Source organism: Scomber japonicus, chromosome 12 (genome assembly GCF_027409825.1).
Source record: "Scomber japonicus isolate fScoJap1 chromosome 12, fScoJap1.pri, whole genome shotgun sequence".
Classification (NCBI taxonomy): Eukaryota; Metazoa; Chordata; class Actinopteri; order Scombriformes; family Scombridae; genus Scomber; species Scomber japonicus.
The window spans coordinates 21,486,486-21,501,143 of record NC_070589.1 but is presented as its reverse complement, the minus strand read 5'-3'; the positions used below and the strand labels follow the sequence as shown (position 1 = coordinate 21,501,143).

General features: G+C 41.2%; 1 protein-coding gene across 1 annotated transcript in view; it reads right to left on the bottom strand.

Annotated features, from left to right (window-relative positions):
• The window catches only part of LOC128369204 (voltage-dependent R-type calcium channel subunit alpha-1E-like), a 51,042-nt gene extending 43,641 nt beyond the window's left edge, over positions 1 to 7,401 (bottom strand). The window contains exons 1-2 of the mRNA XM_053330203.1: positions 6,986 to 7,401; positions 1,324 to 1,593 (exon numbers count right to left, since the gene is read on the bottom strand). Of these exons, the coding sequence (XP_053186178.1) occupies positions 1,324 to 1,593; positions 6,986 to 7,401 (686 nt within the window). The remainder of the gene's footprint in view (positions 1 to 1,323; positions 1,594 to 6,985) is intronic.
• Between the last annotated feature and the right edge of the window lie 7,257 nt (positions 7,402 to 14,658).

Below are 14,658 nucleotides of genomic sequence, written 5' to 3'. Positions count from 1 at the left end.
ATACACAGGAAGACTTGCAGTAACATTGGTATGATTCCTTAGAGATGTGTAACTTATTTAACTCTATAGTGTAAAGAATCCAAGTCCCACCAAATACTAAACTTGTGGGAAATGTTGCAATAAACAAATACCATTGCTATGAATGTATATGAATCTGTTTTAAACTCCCAGCCTCCAAACTTGGACACAATGTGCAGAAATGTGGGTCTCGCCCAGTCGATACTCTGACACGTGCTGCTCATAACAGCCCACGATCCACCACAGTACAACTGGCCAGCTCTCTCCCACATACCTCTGGCTCTGTGATACCAACCAACAGTCACATTATTGTGCTGCCAGTGGCCAGCTAGTCTTGACCACTAGCCCCACTCCCACACACCCACAGAGCCTGTGGTTAGGTAACAGTGGGAGACTGGCACACTGCACAGGAGGGGGTGTAAGACAGGAGGAGAAGTGGGTAGATATGGCAACTGAGTGATGATATTGAGCTGATACTGCTATCAAAACCTCTGAATATGTACACTACTTATCAGGAAATAACTTCAAACATGAATGAATGGAGGTATATACAAATAAACTAAAATAAACAAGTAGCGCTAATGAATTCTTATGTTTGGCCTGTAATTAGTGACTGCACTCACATTCTGTTCACATTACATGAGTCTGATGGAGAGGAAAAGAAACACTTCCCTGATCATCTTTGTTAGATCTAGAGAAGTTCAGGAAAGAGAAACAGTTGGCCGACGGTACAGCGGGAAGCAGAGAAACGCTGCCTGCATGGTGGATCTGAACTGACACCTACTCATGGCCAGGTTCATATTCCAATGAGCACTAAGGCAGCAGCTATGTGCCTACATGCCACCCCCACAGTGAGCAGAGCTGCTTCTAATGATCACCACATGCCAACTTTCTGTCTTCTGCCAGCACTGGAGCACATGGAGCCTAAAACTACAGCAAAAAACAAAACAAAACACAACATTTGGAGTTACTAAACCGAGTTATGGGGGGAGGGGGCAATTTAAGTGACGTTATTCCAGCTGTTGATTAAACTGACAGGTGGAAATTATGGGTGATATTATGCAAATAAGCTAATATAATGAAAAAAGAGGCAGCAGCATATACTGAAAATCATGAGAAGCCATGCAAAACAGATTTACAGCTTGTGGGGTTGCACTTTAAATTGCACTTTTGGCGTTTGGAGTAAATAGGCAGTGTTTGGATTCTTCCTGGCGCTGTCCATGGTGCTGAACTGACAACAGCGTCTTCTCTACAACAAACTATGAAAGCAACTTTGACATAATCATGTTTTTAGTGAAAGGATATGGCCACTCAATGATTCGCCGTGCGTATTTCCTAATGATGTTATCCTCTGCGAATATGAAGAGTGACCTGTTGACGGTGAGGCAGTTCTGCCGGTGGGGGACGGGGTTGTACAGAGCCATGGTCCGGGCCCGCTGCGCCTTGGCTTGTTTCATGGAAGCTGTGAGTCCGGCCGCCACCGCCGCTGCGTCCTGCCCGTCCCCGCCGTGCTCCAAGTCCCCATCCCCGGAATCCACAGTGCTGGGAGCGGACTCGTCTCCAAACCGAGCCATTCTACAAACAGATGAGGAGACCGTCGGCTTAAGAGTGTTTTACTAAACACGACTTCTTGCAAAGGAAAATGCAAAGTGGAGCTAAGCGACAAAAAATGATCCACCTTCAATCCACTGACAGCGTCTCGAGCGCCAAAATCCCCCCCAAAAGTTGCCGATTTCTATCACTCCATATCCACAAGAAGAAAAAAAAGGGTTATATCATTCAGCTGGATTATATTTTAGAGGAAAATATCATTATCCATTTACTTAATGACGACTCAGGTGAAGAGGTTGCAAAAAAAAACCATGAGCATCTCTATTATTCCATCTGTTTAACAGCGCGTTACAATCAGCTCTGAACAACTTTTAATGTGAGCGCGTCTCTAAACTCAAAGCAGCGAAGGAGGAGAAAAAAAAAGAAACACAGATCCACCGAGTTTACCTTGCAGTTTCCAATTAACATCCAAGCTCGTTTTGATCTGACAAACCAGGAGCCGCGTGATCAAAAACTACTGTGCGCTCATCAGATGGAGAGATCCGAGGGAAGTCTTGGCAAACTTTACGCATCTTCTCAACCCGGTAAACTTGACAAAAAGGAAGCTCTGAATTGAAAGGAAGCCCGTTTAAACCCGTCTCAACCAGCTACTTAAAGAAACTGCAGGAAACTGTTCTCCAATCAGTCACAAAATGTAGCGGGAGACTTGCTTGATCTTACAATCTTATCACCTGCTGGTAACATTATCAGGCAGGCAGGAGCGCATAAGCACGGGCAGCCCCCTCCCACAATATAATTTCATGATGGCGATTTCAAAATTCATCTGAATGAAAACTGGAAGAGAGGAGGGACATATACTTTGTTACCATAGCAATTGGAGTTTGCTGAGGATGAACAAAAACATTGTTTTTTAAATAGGGCCTACAGTAGGATGTGTGGGTATGTGGTTCAAAACCAATTATGTAAAGATGTTTGTGGGTGATGTGGGAAGAAAAGAGGGTGTGAAAAAACATTTATCAGTAATACTAGAAGCAGAGGCAATGCACAAAAAAGGGCAACAAGTGTGTGACTAGGACTAGCAAGTAAAACTGATTATTTCATATGTGCCACCGACTTCTTTAACACTCCAAACTTGACATATTTCCCCCCAATGTGTAAACTGAGGGTGTCATTTAAACACCAGTTGACAGTCGAGAGCATTGTCATATTTTCATTAATGGAAACAGACTTGTACTATTAAAACATTTAAAAACTAGGCCATTGTGCTAATATTGGAGCAAAAGTCAGGAGTAAAAATAGAGCACGAAATAGCCTAGATCTTAGGGCTGCTCCCTTTTTGAGGGAGAAGAGAAGAAAGCCGGGTTTTTTTTCACACTCCGTGCCACAAGTGAGACCTCGTTAGGCGAGTGGGCTCTCTCGCTCCATCTGCTGCTCTCCTCCCTTTGCCACTGTTTCCTGAAGATGACCACTTCAGCCCCCACAGACATGATATTATTCAACCGTGTCTTGTTTTCCTGCTTGAAAACGGCTTTTTTGTCGCGTTAAATAAATGCAATTAAAATCAACCCACAGCATCAGTCCACTTGATATCCTGACACGAATATTCACCTCACAGGTATCACAGGGTGCAGACGGGCAGCGTGTGAGGGCTCAGACTGAGTGGGGGGATTGTGAAAGCAGCTGAGAGGGAGTGACAAATGTATGCTTGGCAAACAAGTCTGGGGGAGAAGAGGAAAGAAAAAAAGATTTAACAGGATCTATGAGTAAGTCCCTAAATGAGCTCTGAAAACTCAGCCATGACTCTGTTACCTCCTCTTCCTAATCTGCATAAGGCAGGCGGGTGTGTCACTTCATGCAAAGCAGGAGGGCAACAAAAGGCTACACTGACCTATTGAGAGGAGAATGTAAAAATAGCAGATGATAGGATGATAATTAGCTTGTAATGTGGTCATATGTGCAGGAAGCGTCTGTACAATACAACAACATGTCTCATTAACTGCACATTCATCTGCACTTTCTATTAAAATAGTCTTGCATAAGCACTCATTACTAAAAAACAGCATTCATGTTGCCCAACAAAAATATTTGCCCATCTCTGCAAACATTACATATATCTCTGTGTGTGTGTGTGTGTCTCTCTCTCTCTAGCTCTCTCTTTGCTGTTGTTTCCATAGCGACATAGCTCTCTTGAATTCCTGCTCAGTTCTTTTCATTTCTGCCAATAAAAGCCATGTTGCACAATAGAGCAACCTCTTCCTACAGAAATCTGTTTCTCCTGACACACACACACACACATACATACACACACACACAAATACACACACACACACACACTTCCCCATCAGGGTCACCGGACATCTTTTAAGAAGCAAACTGACAGACAAAGCATCGTCACTATCACTGATGATCCATACACAGATGTAGTCTGCTTTAAGAGTGCTCGGCTTGTGTTCTGTTCGTCAGCCTACTCAAAGGTTTCTGAAAATAGCTTTTTAAACTGATAGCGGAAGATTAACCAAAAGCTTGTCTCATATTGCTCGGGCCTTAGCAAAGTTTGGATGGGATGAAATGAGCAGAGAGGGACAGACTCCTGCAGCTTACTACAGGACAAGGAAAGTAGACGTGGGGTGGAGAGCACAGGCAGTTTGCGATGCATTTTTATGTCCATCTTCTTTAGAAACGCAGCATATATAAATGCAGACAGACAAAGACAGGCTGCAGGTGACATACACTGACTTAAAATGTTAATGGGCGTACTTTGTGCCAGAACTCCGAAGAGCATTTATATAATTGCAGACAGGCTTTCGCCCAACATTGACTGGAGTGGTTTTAGCATTTTATTTTTCTCTCTGTTCCCTAGCAACAGGCATCCTCTAGATCTGAGTTATGTCAGTTTGATTCGACCAATAACTGCTGCTTATATCATCGCAGATCAGCATGACACCATGCCAATTTACCTTGAGACATGCAAACATTGTGATTGTGGTTCCACAGCAATGCTCATAGCTTAAAATGTTGGGTATCCATCAGTAAAGCTCCAAGAAAAGTTCTGTGTGAGAAAAAAAAGCGTCTTTCTCAGTCATCACCCTATGGTTCATCAAAATGTCATTAATGTTTCAATTTTGTTCATAATAATCATTCAACATTTTGCAGGCAGGATCAACAATGCCCAAACTCAAATGCTCACACACTGCATCCCTGCTGGTCCTCTAATTTGATTCCCTAGCATCCCCTAATGGACAAATAACCACAATACATGCAGCGCTCTGAAATCATCCAGCTTTTGTTATGTGCTATAGCTGCTCATGCAGTCAACACCTACAGATTGGAAATAAAAGGATATGTACATAGCTGTAATCAGGGAAGAAAAAAAGTAACGTGTGTCCTGCTTTTGTGTATGTGTGTGTGTGTGTGTGTGTGAGCATGTGAGCTAAAGACGAAGGGCAAAAGAGAGAGAATGACAGCACACCAGTAAAGTGGATGTGGAGTGGGTGTTGGAGGTGCAGTGGAGTAAAGAGAAAGCAGAGGATGGAGGAAGGAGGAATGGGGGGAGAGGAGGGCTTGTTGGTGGGTTGGGGGTTATGCTCATGGAGTACCACTCCACGTTAGAGTGGTGGGAAGCAGATAATCAGAGCGATGTGGCTGCGGAGTTCAAAAGTTCACAAGCAAGCACCCTCAGCTCTGCCATTAATAACACTACCTAGCATCTGATTAGAGGAAAACTACAGACAGCAATGTAACACAGGCATGAAAAAAAACATAGAATCAACTCAGGAGCTTTCTGATGAAAGCAGCGGGGACTGATTTGGTGATTCATTGGTGGACACTATAACAATGCTTGGAACAAAGGCATCTGTACTATGTACTGTGACTACAGACACTTTGCAGAGAAGCTACAAAATACGTGCTATTTACTACTTTCTACTGTAATGGTTTTTCACATTGAATTCTTGCGCTGTTGATATTTTACTTCAATGTATCTGTTAAAGCTGCATTGAGTTTTGAACACTTGGGGGGGAAAAAGAATCCAAGACTGACATACTAGTAGCTTATTAAAACAGATATAACAGATATAACATGAGCATCCCGTTGCAGTCGTATTTTTGCCAGCTGACTGATGTTAGTTGCCTTTTAGCTCTAAATATCTGCAGTTTTATATCCTGCTAGATGGTCAGCTTTGTTCACTAGTCGCCAGTTTACTTTGGCTCTGTCATTTCTTGTTTCCAAATTTAATTTCAAGGGTGAACTTTGCATGTTTTTGGCCCCTTGGGGGCAGTAAAACAAGTTGAAATCCCAACATTGACACATTATAAATGTATAAAGTTGATGTGATGAAAATATTAGCAAACAACTGCTAATTTAGCAGACACAGAGCAACATTGATTTGATTGTTGTGTTTTTGGTCACCTAATAAATGTAGGTCCAACATTAACTCTCCTCTAAGCTGTTTTGGTCTCCACTGACTCCAGAGGAAAATATCTGTATTTTTAGCTGCTCTATGTTCCAATATGTTCACCAGCTAGTAGCTTACTCTGTCTGTCTGTCAGCGGTTTGGGTGCTGAGCAGGTAGCATACAGCGGGGTTATCAGGGCTTTTCTCACTGAAAAACAACGACCTGCTGTGTCTGGTAACGAGATTTCATACAAAACAGAAAAGTTGGAGGCTGTAGAGAAACATGAAAGTGAAACAAAGTCCAAAGACGTTCAAAGACGTGATAAATCTATAGGGGTTTGTCACTACAAGCAACACCTGTCATGTTACACATAGTCACCTCATCCCACTGTTCCAAAAAATATTGATTAGTGCAGCTTTAAATAAGTCAGTAATGCCCTATACTGTATATATTCTGTATCTTCTTGCTACACTGATGAATCTACAATATAAGTAGCTACAGTATGTTGGCCTTATTCACTTTACACTTTTTGAGCCATGCCAGCATTAACGATGGCTGGATTCCACATCCATCTCCACAATCCTGTTATTATGCATGCTTTCTCTCTTGCTTGGTTTACATGGACACTATTGAGGAATAACACCATCATCAATGTTATTAATTACGCTTGTGCTTTTCCTGCTATGACAAGTCAAAATTTCAGTCAACTGATCAAAATATTCATATCAAAGATACCGGTTTTAATCATTGCATCATTACTTAACGTGACATTTCTCTATATATTCTATATCCGAGTGCATAATTTTCTGCACATTCCCATGACATTTCATATAAACAGATTTTTATTAGTATTTAAAATGAGGTGTGATGACGGACCCAAAGAGGTTTGACAGGTTGAAAAGTTGCACATGCATATATGGATTCCTTCACACCGATACTTTCATCCTCCTCCATGTAGATTTATCATCTTAACACATATAATTTAAAATGAACCTCTTGCCTCTGAATCTCTTTTATACTTACTCCCACTCCTTCCTGCGGGCTTGCGGCGTGCTCTGGATTTTGTGTGCCTGGTGAGCCATGATGATATCCTTTTGCTCCACGAGTCCCCCACGCCGCCGTAGCATGCCTTGGGGGCTCAGGGACCCCGAACCTTGGTCGGACGAGCCCTCGTCCCTACCATAGGGCACATCAAAGCTCGCTGCTCGGGGAGGTAGCTCCAAGTGCTCAGAGTCTGCATGGGGGACCTGAAGGGAGCAGGAGCGGGCTCCTTGTGCCAGGCCAGGACGGGGAGTGGGGCTGGGCTTCCTCCAGGCCTCAGGCTCGGGGAGGGACAGAGAGGACTGGACATGCATCCCTCTACTTGGACCACAGCTGGATGGAGAGTGGAGGTTGGGTGTGAGGGAGAGGGAGAGGGACTGGTCTGAACTGGTGAACATCTCTGCAAAGGTCTGGAGTTGGCCGCTTCACCATAATGCTACAAATGGAAAGCAAACACAAAAAGAGGCAGAAATGATGAATGAAAATAGATTATACGCTGGTTCATACGACAGAACACAGTTTGACATCCTGCCTGCCTCCTTCATTTGTCTATGTTGTGTGTTTGGCCTGAAAGTGATCTGTTGTTCTGTTGTTTAAAACCGAGCAAAGTCAGCATGGCACCTTCAGATTCCCACATTTTTATTAATAATAGTCATCAAAATTCATTAAAGGAATAGTTTAACATTTTGGGAACTACACATTATTGAAGGGAGTTACAATAGAATACCGCATCTGTATGTTAAATATGCAGCTACAGCAAGCAGCTGGTTATCTTAGCTTAGCATAAAGACTGGCCAGCTGGGTTTGTCAAAAGGTGACAAAATCTGCCCACCAGCACCTCTAAACCTCAAATATGAACATTTTGCATTCTGTTGGGTAGCTGTGGCTCAGGAGGTAGAGTGGGTTGTCCAATAATTGGAAGTTCAGCTCCTCCAGTCCAAATGTCGGAGTGTCCTTGGGCAAGATATTGAACCCCAAATTGCTCCCGGCTGTGCCATCAGTGTGTGAATATGTGTGTGAATAGGTCAATGTGGCTTGTAGCGTAAAAGCATGTTGAGTGGTTGGAAGACTAGAAAGGTGCCATATAAATGCAGTCCATTGACCATTTGTTGGTCTACTTATCTCTGGTTATGTGCCACACTATTTCTTGAGCATGACTTGGTCTCTATGTTGTGTCATAGTCCTTGTCAATATGCGTTTACCTTAGCCTCAACACAACCTGATATCTCTACTAACCACAACCTAACCTATGTCCCAACAGCAACTGTGGAAGGGGTACACAACAGCAAACATGCAAAGGGAGATTTTGAAAAGTGACTTCAAGACAGGAATGGGCAAGAAATAATAACCCTCTAACTTAGATTTTTTGGCATAGATTAGTAAATTAATTAAAGGTTAATATTAACACTAATTAGTGAGCTTTAAAGGTTGGTGGACTTTGTCATGTTTGGACAGAGCCAGGCTAGAGGTTTCCCTTTTTTTCCAATCTTTATGCTAAGCTAAGCTAACCAGCTGCTGGTTGTAGCATCATATTTAGCATATAGACATGGGAGTAGTATCAATATTCATATCTAACTCTCAGCATGAAAGCAAATAGGTGTATTTTCCAATATGGCAAACTGTTCATGTAAAGGTTGGCAATGAAATATAGTAGGAAATATACTGATTGACAGATTTCTCCTTGACAAAAAATGACTTTTCCTGTTAGACAATGCAGCTTAAATATAGAATAAATGTCACCAATTATCGCGCTCTTTCTAAAGGAGTGCCTCTGCCTACAGGATCTTTGATACTAGCAGTGCATATGTTTGAATGAACAAAAGCTTTGAAACAGCATCCGTGCAGAAATAGCACCTGTAATAGTGTTAGTGGGTGGTATAAGACTTCTGAGACAGTGGGTCTGGTAAAAGTAATGGGGGAGACATTTAGAAAGAAATGTTAAAATCTAATAAACACTGGTCACAGGTTAGACGCTCTTGCCTAGTTTTGTTTCCAGAATATCAGCTTAAAAAAACTGTTAAACCATTATACTGTTGTTGCTCCTGTTCTCCGGTTATGTGTGTGTGTGTGTGTATGTGTGTGTATGTGTGTGTAACTGACAGAGAAATAAGGAGGAGATGAGGTGGCAAGGCTGGAAAACAGCAAGTTTGAGACGAGCCAGTCAGACACAGACGAAACAAGGCTGTTTCCACTGAGCCGGAGCTGAAGAGAAGATGACTGAGTGCGGGAGAGCTGAAGCAAAAGGCTCAGTGAGTCACTCATCAGCAGCACGGCCCCACAGACATGAACTGGACACAGTCTGAGTTGAGCTCTGCCCTCAGCCACAGCACAGCGCCCGTCTGAAAGCCAGCAGAGGCTACAAGGTCAGCGCACACATTTACACGGGTGGCTTGATCGCATTTTTATGCTGCTGACGGGCGGGCTGCCTCTGATTTTAGCACAGCCATGCAAGTTCAGAGATATTCGACACCTTGTATTATCAGTCAGTCTTTGAGCTGGAGCTGTGGGGAAATTAAATGTCAAGGCACTTGTATCAACAAGCACAAGCAGAGGCATCAAAAACTAGGAGGGTGTGCAGGGTGGATCCATTTAAACTGTGTTACTAATTCAAACAAATATGATATTAATCATGAATGGCAGCTTGCATTAAGGTTGTTTTGTTTTAAATCAACATGAGCAGCACTGGACATCAATAAGCCTACTGCAGTGTGACTACAGACAAGTATTACTGCTGCACCCTATCTGTATGATTCATTAAAGTTGCACAGCACTTGTTTGGAGAGATGCTCTTCTGTTTTAAATTTAAATGTGAGCCTTTAGCTGTGATCTCTCTTGCTTTAATTAGTGTAGAGCCTACTGAAACAACAAACCCCCACCCCCATCCCACACACCCCCTCACTCACTCCTCGTATTTGTGCACGTCAGCTACAGGTCGACAATCGTTTCAAATACAATAACTCCTGTTAACAGGTATTGCTAATTAGGCAGCTCTTTCTTCCTTTCTTCTCGCTGAGTTCAGTGTTTTTACGCACAGCCAAGTGAGGAGAGGAGAAAGACGCGGAGCAGTCATAACAAGTAAGATGAAGAAGATGCGAAAAATGAACCCAGGAGGAAGGAGATGATGTGAATGCAGTGCGTGCGACCGACAGGAGACAAAAAATATCAATTAACTCAATGAATGATTAATGAATTTGATAGCTTTACCTTGAGGTGACGCGCACTCCTCCATCGTCAGAGAGCCCCGATTCAGGTGGATCCTAAATTCAAGCTCTTCTCCAAGTCCAAGTTTAGGTGGTTTGAGAATGATTTCGCGAGGATTCCTGGAGTGGTGATTACCGCCGTGTGGCTATAAATACTGCGGGGTGGCTGGGAGCCAGAGGAGTGTAGCACAGATGAACGTAAACGAGCATGGTGACAGGAGCGAAGCATGGGAATAAAATCCCCATCATCTTCACTGGCTGCCGGGATATGAGTCACTTTAAGTCTGAGTCAGTGCCCGGTGTCTTCAAACAACTTACTTAATTGACTTAATTGAATTGTTCTGTCAGAGGAAGTTATTTACCTGTCCTCGGATCAAATGAGTGGAAGTGAGGGAGATAAATGCAACAGGTCTGTTCGTTGGAAACTGTGATGTGAAGTGTGTGAGCAGCACACCGCAGTCTGACTCAGATAGTTACCACTAGATGGTGGACTGTAGCCACACACCTGAGAGACGGGAGGTTCAAGTTCTTGATAAGAAGGATGAGCTTTCAGATCAAAAGCGATCAAAAGGAGAGCCTCCATCCTCATATTTCTACCCATACTCTTCACTTATACAGTTTCCTGTGAGGGGAATAAAAGAAAAACACAAAAAACACACCAGTTTGTGCACAAGCAGGGCCGTGCCAAGACTTTAGGGGGCCCAAAGTATATTTTGACCCCCACACCGGCCACCCACCCTCTGAGCCCCATGCCCACAATAAATACATAAATACACATTGCTCATTATTATTATCAAAACTGTAGCATTGACTGTAGCAATAAATTTGGATGAAATGACAGCTCCTCCAAAAGTGAAGTTAAAACATCTCAATCGCCCCCTGGTGGCTGACTGCATTATAGGTCATAAGTCCCACCCCTCCATGTTAGCATAGGGCCACACTAAAAAAATCAAGTACTTTTTTCTCATAAGATTGTTATATATATTTGTTTTTAAGGGAGTTGGAGGGGTGGGGGGGGGCAAACTCTACTGCACAGGCTCTGGCTCCAAATGATGTCACACAAACAAGATGGAAAGAAGATATTTAAGATATTTTGGCTTCACTTTTGCATAGCAGCAGGAAGTGGAGGCACGTCACCCATATTCATAGTTATTGCAGGTGACACAGACGACTAGATATACTATATATCAAACCAGATGTCACCCCTACACCCCAAGAAGGTTAAGGCTATATTTGTCTCTTTTTTTGTGCAAAAATGTGTAAAAGAACATCAACTCACCAAAGTTATTCTGCAGGTCTGTTACAGCCCAACATTTTCGAAATGATCTCCTGAAAGTTTCCTGTAAAAATCTCAAGTGTGTAATTCAGAGATGAGTTAATTAAAGTTAATTTTAGATTTTAAATTACATTTTATCATATCCACCTTACATTTCTAAATCAGAATATGGGTGGAACTGAATGATTTTAGGTGCTGTTGTATTCCAGTTTCAGTCCTATGTCCTATGTAACATCTTTAATAATGAATATGAATAATTTCTTGTTCTGTAAGTGTTGTATCACCACATCAGTCAAATGCCTAAGGAAATGTTACAACTGACTTGTGTTTACTGACTAAATACCTAGTTGTAGATTCATTTTGATAGTCGATGCATCGCTATTGTATGTCTTAGATAACTTATTTGTTTTTCTGCAATCTAGAAAAACAAATTTTGTAATTTTGAGCTATATCAGTAGATTAATTGCTGTCACTGTTTAAGGAAAGGCAACATGATGTTAGCTTACACGAAGATATTACACAGATGTAAACACAGCTGTCTGAATTAGCCAAAACTGTATTATAGACAGTAAAAATACATTTTCTTTCCAATTCTTCTGCATATTTATAATCTTTCACCATTGCTATTAAGGTGTACTTACATTTCTCTTTTTGCTCACACTTTAAACCACAGAAGTGTCTCTGTATAATAATGAAGCTAAAAGTCAAGGACAAAGAAGACTTTTTTTTCTGTGATTAAACAAGCCATAATGGTCCTTTCTGTTAATTAAAAGGTCATCTGTGTTCATTTTAACCAATCCTGTTATTCCCTAAACTGATGAAGAGGTGTTAGCAGTGGGACAGAAACCATCTGCCACCACCAACACTGAAGGGAAAATGAAGACCTCAAATCTACACGCTTGCATTAAAACTGTATCTCTCCATCTAAAACCTCTTCATTTTTGTCCTGGGAGGGCTCTGTGTATCTTTGTCTTAATCATAATTATGATGTGAGTTTCTTTCATTACACAGGGTCTCCTCAGGTGTTGAATTTGTAGAAATCAGATCTAGTTATCCCTGATTAGAGGAAGCTCTTTAAACTGCAGTGTCTGAGGTGTTGTTAAGACATGCGTTTTCTGAGGATTTCATAAAATGAAGAACACAGAGTATTTTCTAGTATTCCAACACCATATTGTGTAAATTAGATATGGATTTATGTAATCTAGCAGAATCATCTCGGTGAGGAAATAATTGCGGTCTTATCCTCTAGGCACATGGCCAAGTGGATGCAGATACTCATGAAGTGGAGACGCCAAGCAGAGAGACTGATGCCATTGAAGGAAAACAACCATCAGAAAAAGAAAAAAAAAAGACGAAACAAAAAAAACCATCAGGTGTATGTGCAGGGGGACGCACATGCTGTTTGGTGCATGAGACAGTTGGTAGTAAATGATTGGCAAATCAAATCTGGTCTGGCATGAGAGGCTGCCCTGAGGGGTGAACATCAGGTTGGCTTTGTACGCTTCTTGGTTTGCATTTTAGATTTTTGGTCGGTGTGATGCTTTGCTTTTTATCTTAAGGTGTTTCAAGCTCAGATTTATTAATATATCTTATCTTTTTGCAGTATGGAGACATGTTTTTCTTTGGTATCATGTAGGTATCAAACTATGGGAGGTGTCAAGGTCTAAAGAGGTGAAACACCAGTGAAATAAATCTCTATTTGACTCAAACTGTTATGAATTACACTCCCATCTAGCAAAAGCAATATCGTCCTCAGAAGAAGTATCAAGAGTTCGCTTTAGCCAGATGGACAATCAGCTGAGCACAAAGCAAGCAGAGAGATGGAAAATGCTTTGCTCATCTATCCAAAATTGTAAAAGAATTTGAAATGTCTTCTTGAGCTGTGAATATTTGGCATTCACTGCATCTAAACTGGTTCTCAAACTTTTTTGCCTCTGTTTCATTTGATTGAAAGTACAAAAACTAGAGAATATTTAGTAAAAAAAAAGAAGAAAAAAAAGGAGAATTTCCATTTGAGGGCAATGAAGATGAAAGTTGAAGGGTTGTGACTCTGTGGTAGTCTGTGATATTAACAGAAGAAATAAATAAACTTTGTTTTTGTATTTAAAGCTGCTAAATCTCCAATCAAAATTTTGTTTGATCTCACTGCTTCACATCTCGTCGAGTAAAAAGTAACCCTGTCCGAAACGTCAAAGAACTGGATGAGCTGTTTTAATCATCAAGAGTCAATTTATTTTCATATTCTAAAATGCAAAGGACATAACAGGATTTGAGAATAAATCCAAGGTTGAGTGCACAAAAATGTTTCACTGCAAGCGATTATGTACAAGAATGAACTCAACAAACCTTTACAGAATCCAACAGGTACTGCATCGATATTTAGAGTCAACTTTTTGAACTGAATAACGTAGACTAGACTGGATTCATTTGTGCTGAAGATAGCTTTTTTTTTTCAAACACAGTACATTAATTCATTTACATTTCAGTGAACTTCGCCTTGCTGAATTAAAAGTTCACTATTAGTGCATTAAGGATCTCTGTATGTTCATTTGTTTTTCATACATAGAAGATTAAAGTCCTGTAATGCTGCAGCCTCATAAATAGGCCTGTTTACATTAACTTTTCACAGGAGAACAAACCAATGTCCTCTCCATCTGTTCGCCTGTTTAACCAAACATGCCACCCACAAATACATTGGCTAGCAATTACAATTTGATTGTACCATCAGTGTATAATCAATGTGAACAATAGTGCGTCATATGAATATTAAGAATCAATGGTAAACCTTAAATTGATTATGCCTTGCAGCATGAAGAATAATTGCCACAAACATTTGGCAAGATTTTTCCTGTCGAGCAGATAACCTGTGAGGAAATATCTGTTTGACAAGTTATACAGAAACACAACTTCAGCCTGGGTGTAAAAGTTAATTAGTTAAAAGTTAGGGCTGGGTGATATGGATGGACAGATCTTAATGTTACTGTCTTTTTTTTTTCTTTTTTTTTAACAGTGTATTTTTACTCATACCATGTCAGTTACATTATGACTTTTTTTCTGGAAATGTTCCCACTTTGGACACATAAATATGTTCATTTTTAGAGAAAGATGACAAAACAGTTTGTGGTGGGATAAGTGCACAATCCAGCCAGAGAAAAAGAGAGTAACAACATGAGTGATGA